General features: G+C 38.9%; 1 protein-coding gene across 1 annotated transcript; it reads left to right on the top strand.

Moving 5' to 3' along the window:
* Positions 1 to 7991: 7991 nt before the first annotated feature.
* Positions 7992 to 11360, top strand: MS3_00011147 (uncharacterized protein; the record flags this gene model as incomplete). The annotated part of the gene is made up of 4 exons (XM_051219560.1): positions 7992 to 8222; positions 8391 to 8709; positions 9286 to 9509; positions 11211 to 11360. 4 exons carry the CDS (start codon positions 7992 to 7994, stop codon positions 11358 to 11360), a joined length of 924 nt encoding a protein of 307 aa, XP_051065082.1.
* Between the last annotated feature and the right edge of the window lie 10899 nt (positions 11361 to 22259).

Here is a 22259-nt window from a genome sequence, read left to right as displayed (position 1 = left end):
TGTTACAAAAATCAATGAATATATTACACCATAAGTGGTAGCAACGAAACGGATTACAGAAATCAACATCATCATCACCATCATCGTAAAACAATAGGCACTTGTTGTTGTTGTTGTTGTGAGGACAGTAGTGTTAATAGAGGCGATTATATAATTTGACATTATCTATGTGATCGTGATTGCGAACATCGTCACAAAATATGCGAAATGCTCGTCCCGCATTCTACCACTAGCTATCATCCATCTTTGCTGTGTGGAAAATTAGTTGTCATTAGATCACCATATCTTCATGCAATCACATTTTGAATACACAATTAAGAAAACTGATTCATACTAAATTGGTTTAGTATAGTTGGATCATATCAGCATGACTGAGTAGTGTAGAGATACTGCTTATCAATCAATCAATCAATCAATCATTAACATATAATTGAATTGTGAAAACCAACTGATTAGGAGAGAATAATAAAGCTGAGTTCATAGTTCGCTGATTCATATGTGGATTGAAGTCGTAATAGATTGATCTGAGTTGGGATAATCATTGAATGCTGGAAAACACTGGATAACTTTTCAATTCTAATAGAAGACTCCTCAGTCAGCTGACTAATAACGAACATAATCAACAAATTACACCAAATTACTCCATCAAGTCTCCCTTCAGCTAAATAGAATTTTCTCCAGTCCTTTAAGATTCATCGGTTCATTGGTTATTTTGTGAAATTTATTAATACTATGTGAACTGTCCAATGAGATCGCTTAGAAATGGCACTTTATTAACAGACTGAAAACAGAAACAACAAGTATGGTGGATGCAACACGAATATTCAATTGTGAAAATGTAAATCACTAGTTGTCGATACAAAGAATCCATGGATGTGTTTACATCACCACATTCCAGATTCAACCCTATCGTCTACAATATCAAACCATCGATGTTACACTTCTTCTTCCAATCAACTCCACAACACCTATGATGCTTAATCATGTTCAGACACGGTGACACATTATTCACATATAACTAACTTCCTGCGAATCTGAGTGTTTCTGATAATCACTTCACAGATGATCGTAGTAATAATAACAATAATAATAGTAACAATAATTATTATGATTATGATTATTTTGGTCGCATCGATATATTTCTACAAATGTCGATGCATTGACAAGTGTTGTTAGATGAAGAAACTGATCAACAATGAATATCATCTGTAAGATATAAAAAGTCGAACAGATCTCAACTGTCTAATCATAACCCTTGATTCTCCACTAGATCATGTTGAACATCAACTGTATTGCACAGTTCAATCAATATGTCGTGTGAAGAGATGATCGGTGTTCTTTCGAACGGACATCTGCAACCGGCACGAAAACCATTCTTTCACCTGATCGCTTGATAAGTGAGAAAGAGTGAGAGAGTAGACGGGTCAAATGGAACACTACTCGATTCATTCCTTATTCCGATTTCCAACTCACAACTCACAACTCCAATTCAGATTAGTGCAGAATGACACACGAGCAAATAGATGACTAACATGACCATAACGAGCCGACAATTAAGAAAATACAATTGTGTTCAAATCTGTAAATCGGGGTGGTAAAATACAGTAGTGAAGGTTGTGTTTAAATTACTATGTATTTGGAGCTGAATCGGTTATGGCAGTGAATCATGCATCAAACGAAAGCTTATGGTGTGTAGAATAAACTAGTTGAAAAACTAAATGTCAGTGTTCTTCAAGCTTTCAATTAAGTGAAGTGAAGTCACCAAAAATAGCTTCCTTTGTTGATTATGACTCATTTGTTTCTGTTTCTGTCCACACCAAACTTCATCTCCTAGTCACTACCATATTCCCACTTCAAAATTAGGTGTGTAATGATGAAAGCATCACAATTTGAGACATGATTTGATCAACAAACGAGTAAACAGCTGATCGAATGTTCCAATATCCCTAATTACTCACCTAAAAATCTCACTTGTCGAATACGTCGAACGATAAACGAAAATTACCCACTTAAGTAAATATTGCTATCGTTCTCAGATATTGTTTAATGGAAGAAGCATTTACCAACCTTGTCTCACATCATACCTATCAACAACTGGATCAAATAGTTCAATATGATTTATGAGTGTGATCAGCATCGACTTCTGAAAGGCACAATACTCAGATATAGTGAGAGAGTGTTGAAAGTGGAAGGGAGGTCAATTTATGAATTCAGTAGCATTGATCGATTAGAAAGGAGATGTATCATGGTGGACAGTAACATTATCAGATATTACTTAGAAAATATGATGTTCGCAATCACGATCACATAGATAATGTCAAATTATATAATCGCCTCTATTAACACTACTGTCCTCACAACAACAACAACAACAACAACAAGTGCCTATTGTTTTACGATGATGGTGATGATGATGTTGATTTCTGTAATCCGTTTCGTTGCTACCACTAACAGACAGACTGACAGACTGACTGACTGACTGAATGAATGAATGAATGAATGAGTGATTGAATGAGTGAATGAATGAGTGAATGAATGAATGAATGACTGACTGTTACATGAACCGAACCGTCTTCATACCTTTCCTACTCTCTCGCAACATGCGTATATTCATGCATCGTGATCAAGCAGCATCCTGATGATAAGCAGTAAATAAATAACTGCCCATTTCACTAACACTTCACTGATCAACACACACACACACAAATTAGACCACACCACATCACACTTGCCAACTTAGAGAAAACGGATGGAGTGTTGTAGTAATTGATTAGGTTGTTTATTTATCAGAAATATCTTAACACAATGGCGTGTGGATTTTTATCGATAGATTATGTACACACATGTATGAACGATACGAGTTGGTATTGTTCAAATATTGTTTAAGTATTGTTCAAATATTGGAGCGTACAAAATCCAACATTCTAGCCACACTGGCATACTCGACAATGATATCGGGAAGGTTTGGCAATGTGACACCATGTGATACGACACCGAGTACTGGACCTTGAGGGGATGGAAGGAGAGGTCCACCACTGTCACCTGGAGCGGGTAACTGTCCGAAATTCTGTCCTGATTTCACACAAATAGGATCGCCATTGGTCGCGTGTCGGCATTCCATTATAGTCGCTCGACCTGTGTCAAACAAACAACAGAACAGAATACGACAGAATACAACAGAATGAAAAACAACAGAACAGAACAAAATAGAAGAGACAAGTGAATTTACAAAACATCAACTGACACTAATTATCCACCTTCAAACTATGCACACAACAAACACTCCACATGCAATCCCACATGTGCACCACATTCAACAATCAAGTCACTGTCCATCTCACCACCATCCCTCCATATACATGAAAATGATTGACCATCTGCTTCATGTACAACAACACACATCCATCGTTTGCACAGATATCTCATGATTCTTCTCTCATCTAAGTGGTCTCACTCACTCACTTAAACAATCAATAACTCACCCACTCACACACTCAATCAATCATTCAGTCAATTAATCAATAGGCCACACATCCCATCCCATTCCATCGCATCACATCTCCACAATGACCGAGATGCAGATGGAGTCACTCTGCTAGTGAACTGTCACAGGCACATCCGAACACAGTTATTGAGGCTCTGACCAACACAACAACCGGATCAGACAGATAGATGTTGCTTGTTCACCACCACAATGAACAACAACTCACTCACCTTTCTTTAAAATTCCACCATTTCTGCGTGACGGATCACGGTCGTTATCATCCCTTCCATAACCAACAATGAAAACCGGAGTTCCAGGTCTCGGTATATCCGTTGGCTGTGGCAGACTGAGCACTCTGATTCCAGTCTGTAAGTTGACCAATTGAGCGAGCGATACAATTGCAATGTCGAATCCACTGAGTGTCTGTTGGATTGGTCTCCTCTGTCGTGCCGACATACAAGAGGGCATGTATCCTGGTGCTACCACCACTCCAGACGGTTGATGATGGATGCCTTGTTGGTCGCCATTCCTCAGTGTGAGAAATGAAACCTGAAATACACAACGTATGTTCACATTAGATCTATGCAAACCAACTGCACACACACACACACAGATACACACACAAACACTGACACACTGACACACACTCACACAGAAACACACTGTGAAATTAATCGATCACATTGAGCAACAATGTGTTTCAGTGTGATCTCTTACCCGAACGACTGGCAGCGGTGAGCAAACACAATGACCAGCTGTGAGCACTGCCCTTGTTGACACTAATGAGCCTGTACACATTGTTCTCTCTGTGGTCAAAAATGCGATGAACGGGAATTCAGTGCGTTGTTGCACAGGTTCACCACTACGTATCAACCATGTTGACACACGTTCAACTGTTAGACAGTAGGTGAACAGTGTCACCACCAGAAATCTCCATCGGTTCAACATGGCTATGTGATCGTTGCAATCAACCACCTACCTACAATCTTGCAACACATTCACCAATTTATATGCGTCAATATTCCCTGACTGTTGAGTACATGTGAGTGATTTTGCGTGTGTGTCAGTGTCAGTGACAGTGACAGTGTACTACAATTATGCACTAATAATAAAACCGACTTGCACTCCACTTCAATCATGCATTGTTGTTGTCGTTGTCACGGTTTCACTTTGTGATCGTGGTCATGACACGCCCCAATTATTAATGAGAAGTGCACGAATCTCGTGTGTTTTGTCGCATATTTTGCTGTATGACAATCTTGCTCAACTGTTCACGAGAGTATGTAAGCATAAGGAGGAGCACAGCACTCTTCAAAAATCACATCATCATTATCATCATCATCATCATCATCATCATCATCATCATCGTTATCGTCATGTAAATCATATCATCACATGAGTGTGGTGAAATGATGCATGATCACTCTCAATTGCGATTCATTCACAATCTACAACGAATCAAATATGAATTGGTGGAATTTGTGCGAGTTGCACAAGTTGGACAAACAATGGTAAAGAAGATGCAAGCGATGCTTTGAAGTAATATGTGACCACATTGACGAATCGACTGGTAGACAGAAGCAAAGCATGAGTGTATGATAAATGGAATGTGAGAATGGAAACAAAGTGGATGAGGAGATCACAGTAGTTGTATATGACATCTGCACATGGTTTAATCAGACCAGTTGTGATTGGTATTTACTCATTGACCAGTTACTCAGTTGTTGTTTAGCATTGCTACAATCGAAATAATAATATTGGTGATTGTGGCATTGAGAGTGGAGTGAGATTTTAAGGAGTGAATAATGCCACTTAAATAGTAGTGTATGATATAAACACTGTAGAGATATTGTACTACGGTGTGTGGTGTGGGGCAATTGTTTTCGGTGGGTAACTGCCTCCCACCCGATACCGTATTGAATATCTCTATAGTTTTTTTATTAAACTCTACACGATTCAGTGGCCATACAACTTCTAAAAAATGATGAAACTACTCTAGAGCGCAATCAGATAGAGATCAAACAAACACTAACCTCAACATGTCAGGAGGTTCTGTGTCGTAACAAGCATCGTCATAACGAATGCAACTCTATGGAAACACTGTTGTGGTATCAACAATTGAACAAGAAGGAGTGGGGGAGAAGAAGAAGAAGACAGCAATCAAGAACAATGGAACAAGAGCAGAGAAAGTCAAGGCATGAGCTGAATACACTGAAGCAAACAAGCAAGTGGAGAGGAGCATTGGAGCCGACTAGCAGAAATTTGTGAAAGAGCTAGCAACGACAGTGGCATAATCTTTAACAGATTGAAATAACAAACAACTATATGGCACAGCGAAGAAACTGGTAGGGGAATATGTTGAGTGAGAGAGACCGATCACGGACGAAGACGACAAGACAATCTCTGAAATTCAAGGACAGAGGAACAGATGAGTGGAACATTTTGACGAACTGTTGAATAGACCGGCTCCATTGAATCCACCGGATGTCGAGGCAGTACACACACACACACACTCGTATAGATGTCATTCCACCAACGATCGAAGAAATCACTATGGCCATCAGACGAATCGAGAGTGAGAATGCAGAAGGACCTGACAACGTACCGGTCGAGTTACTCAACTCAGATATCAAAGTAACTGCAAGCATGCTACATGTTCTATTGAGGAAGATTTGGGGAGAAGAACAAGTGCGATTGACAGACTGGGAAGAAGGACACCTCATCAAGATACCAAAGAAAAGTGATCTGAGCAAATGTGAGAACCACAGATGCATCAGTACCAGGAAAGGTTTACAACAGAGTGTTGCTGAACCGGATGAAAGACTCAGTAGACGCCCAACTCCGACATCAACAGACCGGATTCCGTGAGCATGCGTTGCGCATATACCAAATAACAACACCAGAGGTCATCGTTAAACAGTCAATTGAATAGAACTCGTCACTATACATCAACCAGAGCAAATCCCTGAGTAGGCGAAGCATTTTCTTTTTGTGAAGAGAATACAGTAGCATACAGTAGCACCGTATCGAACCTTTGCTGTCCAGCTTGCATCCAATGGATTTCAGTGGTACCGATCTCTGTCAACTTGTACCTCCTCATTTCTCTTACTACTTGACTGATCCTCACGGTTTCCCACATTTTCCGAACGTTCCGTGTACATATAAAACTTGTTGCTGCGATTGTTAGAAGGGCATCGGTCTCGTGAATTCGGAAGTACCTCGACTTTCATTATAACGGATCATAATTCTTACTTCATTTCGCAGTTCAGAGCTTAAGTTGCTTAGTTTGCTTATTTTCGTTAGCGCTTTATAGCGAGATTGTCTCCTAAGGGATGGCGTTGCGGACTACTTGACAAACCTCGTCTTTTACCCGGCCACGTGATTGGCAGCACACCAGTACATATGCAGGCGTAGTTTTAGCATCACTACAGTAAAATAATAATACTCATCATTGTGGTAGTGGGAGGAGGCATACGTTATAGAAATGAATAATACCACTTGAATTATACTAAATGATAGAAACAGTATGGAGATATTTCACTACGGTGTCGGGTGGGAGGCAGTTACCCACCGAAAACAATTGCCCCACACCACACACCGTAGTACAATATCTCTACAGTGTTTATATCATACACTACTATTTAAGTGGCATTATTCACTCCTTAAAATCTCACTCCACTCTCAATGCCACAATCACCAATATTATTATTTCGATTGTAGCAATGCTAAACAACAACTGAGTAACTGGTCAATGAGTAAATACCAATCACAACTGGTCTGATTAAACCATGTGCAGATGTCATATACAACTACTGTGATCTCCTCATCCACTTTGTTTCCATTCTCACATTCCATTTATCATACACTCATGCTTTGCTTCTGTCTACCAGTCGATTCGTCAATGTGGTCACATATTACTTCAAAGCATCGCTTGCATCTTCTTTACCATTGTTTGTCCAACTTGTGCAACTCGCACAAATTCCACCAATTCATATTTGATTCGTTGTAGATTGTGAATGAATCGCAATTGAGAGTGATCATGCATCATTTCACCACACTCATGTGATGATATGATTTACATGACGATAACGATGATGATGATGATGATGATGATGATGATGATAATGATGATGTGATTTTTGAAGAGTGCTGTGCTCCTCCTTATGCTTACATACTCTCGTGAACAGTTGAGCAAGATTGTCATACAGCAAAATATGCGACAAAACACACGAGATTCGTGCACTTCCTCATTAATAATTGGGGCGTGTCATGACCACGATCACAAAGTGAAACCGTGACAACGACAACAACAATGCATGATTGAAGTGGAGTGCAAGTCGGTTTTATTATTAGTGCATAATTGTAGTACACTGTCACTGTCACTGACACTGACACACACGCAAAATCACTCACATGTACTCAACAGTCAGGGAATATTGACGCATATAAATTGGTGAATGTGTTGCAAGATTGTAGGTAGGTGGTTGATTGCAACGATCACATAGCCATGTTGAACCGATGGAGATTTCTGGTGGTGACACTGTTCACCTACTGTCTAACAGTTGAACGTGTGTCAACATGGTTGATACGTAGTGGTGAACCTGTGCAACAACGCACTGAATTCCCGTTCATCGCATTTTTGACCACAGAGAGAACAATGTGTACAGGCTCATTAGTGTCAACAAGGGCAGTGCTCACAGCTGGTCATTGTGTTTGCTCACCGCTGCCAGTCGTTCGGGTAAGAGATCACACTGAAACACATTGTTGCTCGATGTGATCGATTAATTTCACAGTGTGTTTCTGTGTCAGTGTGTGTCAGTGTGTCAGTGTTTGTGTGTGTATCTGTGTGTGTGTGTGTGCAGTTGGTTTGCATAGATCTAATGTGAACATACGTTGTGTATTTCAGGTTTCATTTCTCACACTGAGGAATGGCGACCAACAAGGCATCCATCATCAACCGTCTGGAGTGGTGGTAGCACCAGGATACATGCCCTCTTGTATGTCGGCACGACAGAGGAGACCAATCCAACAGACACTCAGTGGATTCGACATTGCAATTGTATCGCTCGCTCAATTGGTCAACTTACAGACTGGAATCAGAGTGCTCAGTCTGCCACAGCCAACGGATATACCGAGACCTGGAACTCCGGTTTTCATTGTTGGTTATGGAAGGGATGATAACGACCGTGATCCGTCACGCAGAAATGGTGGAATTTTAAAGAAAGGTGAGTGAGTTGTTGTTCATTGTGGTGGTGAACAAGCAACATCTATCTGTCTGATCCGGTTGTTGTGTTGGTCAGAGCCTCAATAACTGTGTTCGGATGTGCCTGTGACAGTTCACTAGCAGAGTGACTCCATCTGCATCTCGGTCATTGTGGAGGTGTGATGCGATGGAATGGGATGGGATGTGTGATATTGATTAATTGACTGAATGATTGATTGAGTGTGTGAGTGGGTGAGTTATTGATTGTTTAAGTGAGTGAGTGAGACCACTTGGATGAGAGAAGAATCATGAGATATCTGTGCAAACGATGGATGTGTGTTGTTGTACATGAAGTAGATGGTCAATCAGTTTCATGTATATGGAGGGATGGTGGTGAGATGGACAGTGACTTGATTGTTGAATGTGGTGCACATGTGGGATTGCATGTGGAGTGTTTGTTGTGTGCATAGTTTGAAGGTGGATAATTCGTGTCAGTTGATGTTTTGTAAATTCACTTGTCTCTTCTATTTTGTTCTGTTCTGTTGTTTTCATTCTGTTGTATTCTGTCGTATTCTGTTCTGTTGTTTGTTTGACACAGGTCGAGCGACTATAATGGAATGCCGACACGCGACCAATGGCGATCCTATTTGTGTGAAATCAGGACAGAATTTCGGACAGTTACCCGCTCCAGGTGACAGTGGTGGACCTCTCCTTCCATCCCCTCAAGGTCCAGTACTCGGTGTCGTATCACATGGTGTCACATTGCCAAACCTTCCCGATATCATTGTCGAGTATGCCAGTGTGGCTAGAATGTTGGATTTTGTACGCTCCAATATTTGAACAATACTTAAACAATATTTGAACAATACCAACTCGTATCGTTCATACATGTGTGTACATAATCTATCGATAAAAATCCACACGCCATTGTGTTAAGATATTTCTGATAAATAAACAACCTAATCAATTACTACAACACTCCATCCGTTTTCTCTAAGTTGGCAAGTGTGATGTGGTGTGGTCTAATTTGTGTGTGTGTGTGTTGATCAGTGAAGTGTTAGTGAAATGGGCAGTTATTTATTTGCTGCTTATCATCAGGATGCTGCTTGATCACGATGCATGAATATACGCATGTTGCGAGAGAGTAGGAAAGGTATGAAGACGGTTCGGTTCATGTGACAGTCATTCATTCATTCATTCACTCATTCATTCACTCATTCAATCACTCATTCATTCATTCATTCATTCAGTCAGTCAGTCAGTCTGTCAGTCTGTCTGTTGGTGGTAGCAACGAAACGGATTACAGAAATCAACATCATCATCACCATCATCGTAAAACAATAGGCACTTGTTGTTGTTGTTGTTGTTGTTGTGAGGACAGTAGTGTTAATAGAGGCGATTATATAATTTGACATTATCTATGTGATCGTGATTGCGAACATCATATTTTCTAAGTAATATCTGATAATGTTACTGTCCACCATGATACATCTCCTTTCTAATCGATCAATGCTACTGAATTCATAAATTGACCTCCCTTCCACTTTCAACACTCTCTCACTATATCTGAGTATTGTGCCTTTCAGAAGTCGATGCTGATCACACTCATAAATCATATTGAACTATTTGATCCAGTTGTTGATAGGTATGATGTGAGACAAGGTTGGTAAATGCTTCTTCCATTAAACAATATCTGAGAACGATAGCAATATTTACTTAAGTGGGTAATTTTCGTTTATCGTTCGACGTATTCGACAAGTGAGATTTTTAGGTGAGTAATTAGGGATATTGGAACATTCGATCAGCTGTTTACTCGTTTGTTGATCAAATCATGTCTCAAATTGTGATGCTTTCATCATTACACACCTAATTTTGAAGTGGGAATATGGTAGTGACTAGGAGATGAAGTTTGGTGTGGACAGAAACAGAAACAAATGAGTCATAATCAACAAAGGAAGCTATTTTTGGTGACTTCACTTCACTTAATTGAAAGCTTGAAGAACACTGACATTTAGTTTTTCAACTAGTTTATTCTACACACCATAAGCTTTCGTTTGATGCATGATTCACTGCCATAACCGATTCAGCTCCAAATACATAGTAATTTAAACACAACCTTCACTACTGTATTTTACCACCCCGATTTACAGATTTGAACACAATTGTATTTTCTTAATTGTCGGCTCGTTATGGTCATGTTAGTCATCTATTTGCTCGTGTGTCATTCTGCACTAATCTGAATTGGAGTTGTGAGTTGTGAGTTGGAAATCGGAATAAGGAATGAATCGAGTAGTGTTCCATTTGACTCGTCTACTCTCTCACTCTTTCTCACTTATCAAGCGATCAGGTGAAAGAATGGTTTTCGTGCCGGTTGCAGATGTCCGTTCGAAAGAACACCGATCATCTCTTCACACGACATATTGATTGAACTGTGCAATACAGTTGATGTTCAACATGATCTAGTGGAGAATCAAGGGTTATGATTAGACAGTTGAGATCTGTTCGACTTTTCATATCTTACAGATGATATTCATTGTTGATCAGTTTCTTCATCTAACAACACTTGTCAATGCATCGACATTTGTAGAAATATATCGATGCGACCAAAATAATCATAATCATAATAATTATTGTTACTATTATTATTGTTATTATTACTACGATCATCTGTGAAGTGATTATCAGAAACACTCAGATTCGCAGGAAGTTAGTTATATGTGAATAATGTGTCACCGTGTCTGAACATGATTAAGCATCATAGGTGTTGTGGAGTTGATTGGAAGAAGAAGTGTAACATCGATGGTTTGATATTGTAGACGATAGGGTTGAATCTGGAATGTGGTGATGCAAACACATCCATGGATTCTTTGTATCGACAACTAGTGATTTACATTTTCACAATTGAATATTCGTGTTGCATCCACCATACTTGTTGTTTCTGTTTTCAGTCTGTTAATAAAGTGCCATTTCTAAGCGATCTCATTGGACAGTTCACATAGTATTAATAAATTTCACAAAATAACCAATGAACCGATGAATCTTAAAGGACTGGAGAAAATTCTATTTAGCTGAAGGGAGACTTGATGGAGTAATTTGGTGTAATTTGTTGATTATGTTCGTTATTAGTCAGCTGACTGAGGAGTCTTCTATTAGAATTGAAAAGTTATCCAGTGTTTTCCAGCATTCAATGATTATCCCAACTCAGATCAATCTATTACGACTTCAATCCACATATGAATCAGCGAACTATGAACTCAGCTTTATTATTCTCTCCTAATCAGTTGGTTTTCACAATTCAATTATATGTTAATGATTGATTGATTGATTGCTTGATTGATTGATTGATTGATTGATTGATTGTTTGATTGATTGATTGATAAGCAGAATCTCTACACTACTCAGTCATGCTGATATGATCCAACTATACTAAACCAATTTAGTATGAATCAGTTTTCTTAATTGTGTATTCAAAATGTGATTGCATGAAGATATGGTGATCTAATGACAACTAATTTTCCACACAGCAAAGATGGATGATAGCTAGTGGTAGAATGCGGGACGAGCATTTCGCATATTTTGTGACGATGTTCGCAATCACGATCACATAGATAATGTCAAATTATATAATCGCCTCTATTAACACTACTGTCCTCACAACAACAACAACAACAACAACAAGTGCCTATTGTTTTACGATGATGGTGATGATGATGTTGATTTCTGTAATCCGTTTCGTTGCTACCACCAACAGACAGACTGACAGACTGACTGACTGACTGAATGAATGAATGAATGAATGAGTGATTGAATGAGTGAATGAATGAGTGAATGAATGAATGAATGACTGTCACATGAACCGAACCGTCTTCATACCTTTCCTACTCTCTCGCAACATGCGTATATTCATGCATCGTGATCAAGCAGCATCCTGATGATAAGCAGCAAATAAATAACTGCCCATTTCACTAACACTTCACTGATCAACACACACACACACAAATTAGACCACACCACATCACACTTGCCAACTTAGAGAAAACGGATGGAGTGTTGTAGTAATTGATTAGGTTGTTTATTTATCAGAAATATCTTAACACAATGGCGTGTGGATTTTTATCGATAGATTATGTACACACATGTATGAACGATACGAGTTGGTATTGTTCAAATATTGTTTAAGTATTGTTCAAATATTGGAGCGTACAAAATCCAACATTCTAGCCACACTGGCATACTCGACAATGATATCGGGAAGGTTTGGCAATGTGACACCATGTGATACGACACCGAGTACTGGACCTTGAGGGGATGGAAGGAGAGGTCCACCACTGTCACCTGGAGCGGGTAACTGTCCGAAATTCTGTCCTGATTTCACACAAATAGGATCGCCATTGGTCGCGTGTCGGCATTCCATTATAGTCGCTCGACCTGTGTCAAACAAACAACAGAACAGAATACGACAGAATACAACAGAATGAAAAACAACAGAACAGAACAAAATAGAAGAGACAAGTGAATTTACAAAACATCAACTGACACGAATTATCCACCTTCAAACTATGCACACAACAAACACTCCACATGCAATCCCACATGTGCACCACATTCAACAATCAAGTCACTGTCCATCTCACCACCATCCCTCCATATACATGAAAATGATTGACCATCTACTTCATGTACAACAACACACATCCATCGTTTGCACAGATATCTCATGATTCTTCTCTCATCCAAGTGGTCTCACTCACTCACTTAAACAATCAATAACTCACCCACTCACACACTCAATCAATCATTCAGTCAATTAATCAATAGGCCACACATCCCATCCCATTCCATCGCATCACACCTCCACAATGACCGAGATGCAGATGGAGTCACTCTGCTAGTGAACTGTCACAGGCACATCCGAACACAGTTATTGAGGCTCTGACCAACACAACAACCGGATCAGACAGATAGATGTTGCTTGTTCACCACCACAATGAACAACAACTCACTCACCTTTCTTTAAAATTCCACCATTTCTGCGTGACGGATCACGGTCGTTATCATCCCTTCCATAACCAACAATGAAAACCGGAGTTCCAGGTCTCGGTATATCCGTTGGCTGTGGCAGACTGAGCACTCTGATTCCAGTCTGTAAGTTGACCAATTGAGCGAGCGATACAATTGCAATGTCGAATCCACTGAGTGTCTGTTGGATTGGTCTCCTCTGTCGTGCCGACATACAAGAGGGCATGTATCCTGGTGCTACCACCACTCCAGACGGTTGATGATGGATGCCTTGTTGGTCGCCATTCCTCAGTGTGAGAAATGAAACCTGAAATACACAACGTATGTTCACATTAGATCTATGCAAACCAACTGCACACACAACACACACACATACACACACAATCACTGACACACTGACACACACTCACACAGAAACACACTGTGAAATTAATCGATCACATCGAGCAACAATGTGTTTCAGTGTGATCTCTTACCCGAACGACTGGCAGCGGTGAGCAAACACAATGACCAGCTGTGAGCACTGCCCTTGTTGACACTAATGAGCCTGTACACATTGTTCTCTCTGTGGTCAAAAATGCGATGAACGGGAATTCAGTGCGTTGTTGCACAGGTTCACCACTACGTATCAACCATGTTGACACACGTTCAACTGTTAGACAGTAGGTGAACAGTGTCACCACCAGAAATCTCCATCGGTTCAACATGGCTATGTGATCGTTGCAATCAACCACCTACCTACAATCTTGCAACACATTCACCAATTTATATGCGTCAATATTCCCTGACTGTTGAGTACATGTGAGTGATTTTGCGTGTGTGTCAGTGTCAGTGACAGTGACAGTGTACTACAATTATGCACTAATAATAAAACCGACTTGCACTCCACTTCAATCATGCATTGTTGTTGTCGTTGTCACGGTTTCACTTTGTGATCGTGGTCATGACACGCCCCAATTATTAATGAGGAAGTGCACGAATCTCGTGTGTTTTGTCGCATATTTTGCTGTATGACAATCTTGCTCAACTGTTCACGAGAGTATGTAAGCATAAGGAGGAGCACAGCACTCTTCAAAAATCACATCATCATTATCATCATCATCATCATCATCATCATCATCATCATCATCATCGTTATCGTCATGTAAATCATATCATCACATGAGTGTGGTGAAATGATGCATGATCACTCTCAATTGCGATTCATTCACAATCTACAACGAATCAAATGTGAATTGGTGGAATTTGTGCGAGTTGCACAAGTTGGACAAACAATGGTAAAGAAGATGCAAGCGATGCTTTGAAGTAATATGTGACCACATTGACGAATCGACTGGTAGACAGAAGCAAAGCATGAGTGTATGATAAATGGAATGTGAGAATGGAAACAAAGTGGATGAGGAGATCACAGTAGTTGTATATGACATCTGCACATGGTTTAATCAGACCAGTTTTGATTGGTATTTATTCCTTCAGCGGTTACTTAATTGTGGTTTTGTATTACTTCTCATCTCTTTTACCATCGTCGAGTCGCTTGGTCTGTCCTCCATCTCTCTCCTTCTTAGTGGCTCCTGATTATTGTAAAATGACTCATGGTTGGTATTACACCGATTGAATTTTTCTGATCGATTTGGACTTCTCAGATGTTCTCTCCCTCCTATCTCTTATACATCAACAAATGCAGATGGAAACAACTAGTGTAGCAGCAACAGCCTCTTCATCATTTGGTATCAATATGCACTAGAAAAAACGCAAGATCTTGAAATACAAATCAGAGAACACCACCTCAATCACACTTGGTTGGTAAACTCTGGAATGGGTGGGGATTTTCGCTTATTTGAGTTACATTATTGGTGAGCGTAGAGTATCTAATTCAGATGTAAAGTTGAGGATTGACAAAGCATGGACAGGATTCTTGCAATCGAAGAACAACTGTCAATCAATATCAATGTGAGTATTTTCAATACGAAGCTCCAGATAGTTAGTTATATTGAATGGAGCTGAAATTCGGAGAACTACAACAACCATAATAAAAAAGGGACAAGTATTATAATCAATTGCCTTCACATGACAGTCAAATTCCATTGGTTTAATCTTATCAGCATTAGCTTATTTTGGGAGAGAACAAAACAATTTCCATATGGAGCGGAAATTAGGGGAAGACGTTGGAGTCGAATCTGACATTCATTGAGGAAATCAACAAACTGCATGTCGAGGCGTTCGCTAACATACAATCTTGAAGGCAAGCGGAAAAGTGGAAGGCAAATGAACATACTACGTCGGGATTTAGAAGCAGACATGAAAAGGATGAATAGCAACTGCAAAGAACTGGAAAAGATTGCTCAGGTCAGGGTTAGATGGAGAGTGCTGCTGGACAGCCCACACTCCTTCGCGACAGGCAACAGGCATAAGTAAGTAAGTATGTAAGTAAGCTTTTTTAAATAGTTTATTAACAGACATGTTACTTAGCTTAAGACTAGCTGTGGAGGATATCTTTGATCGCAGGAACACAATAACGTTTAATAAAGGTTAAGAATCAGCGTCATTTACAACAATTTGGTTCCCTGGTGCTGCCTTACAAAGATTTTGTATGTTAAGAAACTGTAAGGTGGGCAGAGGCAAATACCAGTTACTTTGCAAGCCCTCAGTTTATGTATGCTTATTCGAATACGAGAATAAACCTATAGGTAATAGTCACTAACATTATGGGTTAATTTCCGTTATCAATATGGAAACCTTGTGCAATGGAAGGTACAGATCATGCATATATTATTAAAATCGGGTACAACAGAGTAAACTCATAATTGGAAAATGTAACTCAGATCATAATTATTCATGCAACAAACCATTTATGACGAGCAATGCATCCTCCGACAACTCAGCGAAAAGTAGTTATAAGTTGCTAAACCAGTGATTGCAGTTAGGTTGTAGAATTATGGATTAGTACGGTATTAGTACATCCATCTTTGTCACTATTATAATAGATCTAATCCCGAAATTGTAGATTCATTAAAACGTGACTACGTGACCCATAAGATCTCACGTGGAAGTCAAATCGTTATCTATTCTGACCCGTTCCATCGTATTGTTCGGTAAAACGATGTTTAGCACTTCTGAAGAACACATTTAGGCGGAGAATAGAACAATACATTTTAATATAAGTAGGGATTTGTTACATAGATGACCATTCCTGCAAGACTGAGCGATACCAAACCGACCAACCGTTCTCGCATTCAGCATCGCTAACTTCCTCCAAGTGTCACATGTTGAATGCAAATCTTCTAAGTAATTATATGTTCAGCTTTGAGAATCGTATGCTTAATAATCAATATCACCAAAAGATCACCACTAAATGAGATAATGGAATACGTTGCAAAACATTAAAACAAAATCACATTACAATGTTAAACAACCTAGTCTTCGTAAAAAAATTGAAGTTTCACTTGGTGAATGTGAAATCATGGTAGACACTGTCGTTTAGATTGCTGAATCGAATAATTAACACACCTTACTATCTACGACCGGCACATTTATAACTACTGCCTACTGATATAAACTTTTATATAATTACAACTTTTTGCTGGTGAAACATTTGTACAAAATTTGCAACAGATCACCAGACAAGCGCACATTTTGAAACAGATTCGTAGAACTTTGTGAATTTCTGATCAAAACGGAAGCGTATAAACTTACATGCATATTTATAAATAATCAACGCCATGTGGCTAAAACATAGACTCTATAGATCAATTCGTCTCACATAAGCGTTGCTTAAATTTTATATTGGATAAATTTGGCATGAAAGCTTCTTAAACTATCTGAAATACCCCAAATTGCTTACAAACCACTCTATGACCTTTTTCAACCCGTGATTCATCTACATACAGTCCACGTGACGCATTACAATATGTAACGGATATTATCCACGCACGGTGTTTGAATCCAAAAACAATCAGAATTTTTTGAGTAAAAGGATTGACCTATTTATATAACCAACGGTAAAGGATAAGATGCTATCTTTCCATACCAAGAAAAAAAGATTTGATATAGAGCCGGTCATGCGATAGGCTGGCAACAATAACGTAAGATTCACAATGACTAGAAACATCGCAAAAGACTGATACATTCAGGCCTATTAAAGGAATTTTACTTGTTGCCCGTCACGAGTTCTCTATGCTCCGATGATAAAAGGAAAATCGACAGTTGTACTGGGCGAGATATTCCAGCTCTATAGCCATAACACTGGTATCATAAAAATTTCTTGGTGTGATTTTTGGAACAGGTTTTCGTAGTATGTGAGTGCTTATGCAGATATACTCACTAATTAGTAACGTTTACGAAAGTTCAGCAGCAGGTACTGATAAGCTTATTCATATTCCTAGACTGAAAGTCCCAATGTAACAAGGTTGACTGACAACAATGACTGTCCAGTTTATATGATCTCACTTCAAACTCACATCATTACCTGCCACTACCTGCCCTATATGATAGTAAGGTTTAACTGTTTCTTGAAAACTACTCAAGAATGGGTACAATATTACCAATGGAATTGTAAATTTCATAAAACTACGAAAGAAATACATAAAAAATACCACCTCTGCTTGGTTGGACCATTCAGCCTCAATAAATTTCCAAAATCCTCCTTCATTATTTCTCACCTTTTGTATCAACCATTCAAAACCTAGTGTTGAAACATAAAAATATAGCATGCCCAGCTCAAAGTCATTCCACTATCATTTCCAGTTCAACCACCAAGATAACAGAAGAATTTCAATGAGATAAGTATCTCGTCACCGAACAATAACGTTACAGTCTACTTATTTTTGGATACCGGACCTTTTACGTTCGGATGTGTTTGAGAGTGAGTGACAAAACTCCCCCTTGTGTATTCTGTATTTTGGTAGCTCATTACTTCATTTTTAAATAATAATGTTCCTTTCAATCAGTACCCTTTTGTGCATGATACTGATTGTTTTAATTTAAGATAAGATTGTTACCCGTACCTTCCCTCAAATATGCTTTCTGATTTCATCGGTTTTATTCTATGGTATTTTTTTGACTTCATAAATTCCTGCTTCAACTAGCCTTTTATTTTACAACCTGTCATATTTATACCCCAGTTTAACTGCTCACATTTAGTAGGTTGAAATATCGCTCATAAAGTGAAATATTTTCTCAGTCGATGGAACACCCCCTTTTTTAACGAGTATATGTTTTTTTGTATTTCTTAGCGCTTTAGTTACTTGACGTCTTATGGTTCGGTCGTACAAGAATTTTGTACAAATTGTTAATCATATGAGTCAAAAGACATGCGAATCAGATATTCTGTATATTTCGCTTATTTTACACTCGTGGATTTATATTTCTATCATTATCAATGAACCATTGCGTCCTGATGTATTAAAAAATGAGTACGTAGCTGAGTATTTTATCATCTTTACATAATCTTTATCGATGCTAAACGTCCTGGATCCTACGGTAGATGCCTTATAAATTAGGCTATTCGGAAATCATCAGTACTGCTAAAGCTTTTTGATGACCCATCATGGCTAATCGCAAACAGAAAAAATCAGTTATTAGTATCGGTCGAGCTGGTAAGCTATGAGTACTTATCACTATTGCAATACGATAATAAACGTGTGCATTAGACAATGGATTAATAGAAACATGGGTTAACATCAGTAAAAATCAATCGACAAAGTTAAATTGAGCATGAGAATCAATAACAGTCATCATTTCTTTATTCGATGTCGCCAATACTACAATAATAGACCTAATCCTAAAATTGTAGATTCGTCATAACGTGACTACCTAATCTATAAGATTTTACTCAAAAGTCACATCAGTCTCTACACTGACTCGTCCTACGTGACAGTCAGCAACATGACGTATAGCACCTTCGATTAACACATTTGATCTAGAAAGAGAGTAATATATCCAACACAAGGGGTGAGAGGTCAAACAGAATGACCACGCCTGCATGATCGAGCCATGACACTTCGATCAATTGTTTCCACGATCACCATTGTTGATCCTCTGATGGTACATGCTGAATATAAATTTCGTCAGTATGTATACGCACAGCTTCAAAAGTTGTGTAGTTAGAAGTCAATACCACCACAGTATAACTAACGTTTAGCTTACTTCTGGAAGATTGGCGGCTGGGTTTGGTAAAGTTTGGAAATGCTTAGACTATATCCTGGAGTTCTGGAATTGTTAGCGGCAAAGTTCGTACCAAATTTAGAAAAGTAGTGTAACTATATTTGTCTTTTGTGTAACTAGAAATTCCTTTCAGTATCGACTATAAATTCATTTCTCACTAAAACGTCCATTCCCATCATTGCCAGATCTAACTCGGCTACGATAAACACTGAGGGGAAGTGCCTCTCAAACCATACGTCGAGCGTCAAATTTTTCTGCACAAACGTCGCAATTTTAGCATTTTTGTCAGCTTTACGTATCACTGGGAATTTTTTCGATCCAGCCCAGTTTTTTTCTGAGAATCATACTAAGTAGAACGCCACCAAAATGGTGAAGTCTGAATTTCTGTCTCCAGCATGAAACATGTGGCTGCTTAGGCACACCTCCTTGGTCATTGCGACCCGCTGAAGGGTTATTCATCTGCCATCTTCTTAGATGCCTCTTTAGGCCATTCACATGGTTAACAGCACCTCGTTGATTTGACACCAAGCCTCCGGTGATACCAACAAAACTGTCCAGATAGTCCGTATGTTTGCGACCTATCCTGTGACTTGGATCTTGGTCGTTGTGGTGACCTGTTCCTCTTTGGCGACAGCTCCTGTGAGACTTTTAACAGTCGTAATCAGTTCTGCTTTGACTGGGTCTTTTGGTGGTTCTTTTTGTGTATGATATGTTACACGTGACACGGTTGGGGGACCGCTTCAAATTAATCTGTCTGCAATACGCGCCAAGTGAGATAAATATGTGTCTGAGTCTTGAGCATCCAAACAGTGTTGAACGTGGCTTGAGTGAGCCTGTATCCATCCTTACTTTAGGACTGCTTCACCCACTGTTTTGTCACCTACTAAGATTAGAGGTGACATGATAACTGTGATGGGGGTCTATCACCTAATGTTTCTCCTTGGAAAAGCCTAAGGATTCGTTGGCAGTTTGATAAAGATAGACGGTCCATTATCACTCGCTTTAAAATGGTGTATGGTTATAATGCTGAGATAATCAAAATCAAGTTGCGAACTTATTTGGCGACTGAAGGAGAGCGTATAGGGTATTAATCTCGGTATTCAATTTCATCAGGTCCAATACCGCGCCGCAGGATATAATACTGTAATTGAGCAGAACTAAACTTAGGGTCACTGCGAGCGAATCCCGAGAGTCAGACTTTCGTAGTCATAACAGTATCTTTCTCAACCGGTGACAAGTTACATTTAGGCTTCTGACTTTTGGTTTGGATTAAGTCTATAGACTTAATCCACATGTTATAACATGTGGTATGTGACCAGTATAGTCAAATAATACGAACGGGACAAAATGAAGATTACAGCATGAATACTTTGTGACAAAAAGCAATGTACATAAATATATGTGTACAAACTTTATGATAAAGATAAACAGGTTTATTTTGATGATTAAGCGAAAAAGATAATAAGCGATGCATAAGTCAGTTTTTGTTTTTAAAATAGGGTTCAACATGTTCGTGCTGTTTGATACCTCCCGTTTTAGGGGCAGAAGAAACCATCTTAGTAGTGATTAGGCCTTTATTCAGATCGTGGAACAGAGCTTTTGAAGCGTGAGGTTGTCTTTTTAAAAGAACCAAGTTTTCAACATTCAACACAAAATAATAGGAAATATGATGCCTGTATAAAATATGAAAGTTAATAAATACTTGCGTCATAATGTTTTGGTGCTACTAAGGTGTTCGCGGCCAACTCTGCACCAATCAACTCCAGTTGTCACACAACTACAATGTCTTACACCTCTTCCAGAGCTTCTCCACCAAGTGTGATTTGTTCGCCGTTTATTGTTTCTTATTCATGGGACTTGCTGTTTATTGTATAGATGTTGAGGCTTTCTGCTGTGGAAGACATTTTTACACTATTTTATCTTTGTCCAGGTTTGTTGCTGTGTAAGGAGTTAGAATCACCACTCGTATTTTATGGTGTCGATGGAGATTATTGACTTGGAATATTTTGTATGAACTCAATAAATGATCATACCAAACCAAGATTTATCCAGTTATACCTGACTAGGGTTCTTTTGTATTGGGCAAGAGGCTTTTTATGCATAAATTACTCTGTACTTTGTTTAAAAAAATGTGGAGAACCAATGAAAATATGAGAATATCATAAATCAGTCGATTTTTAAGACTTATAAAGGGAATCGGCTTATTAAACACAAAAATAAATGTATGCGAAATATGAGTTACTTGTTATTGTCGAATGGGTGGGTGTTATAGGTCCAAATATGTATCCATGATTGTGATAATGTGGAAAAAATAATTCCAAGCAATATCGGATATAGATCAAGATTTTCTTGTGTGCGATTCAAAGGGGAATAAGCTGAATGACTTGAGCT

The sequence above is a fragment of the Schistosoma haematobium genome, chromosome 5, assembly GCF_000699445.3.
Source record: "Schistosoma haematobium chromosome 5, whole genome shotgun sequence".
In the NCBI taxonomy this organism is placed as follows: Eukaryota; Metazoa; Platyhelminthes; class Trematoda; order Strigeidida; family Schistosomatidae; genus Schistosoma; species Schistosoma haematobium.
The sequence above is the reverse complement of the archived record's forward strand: the minus strand, read 5'-3'. Positions and strand labels throughout refer to the sequence as shown.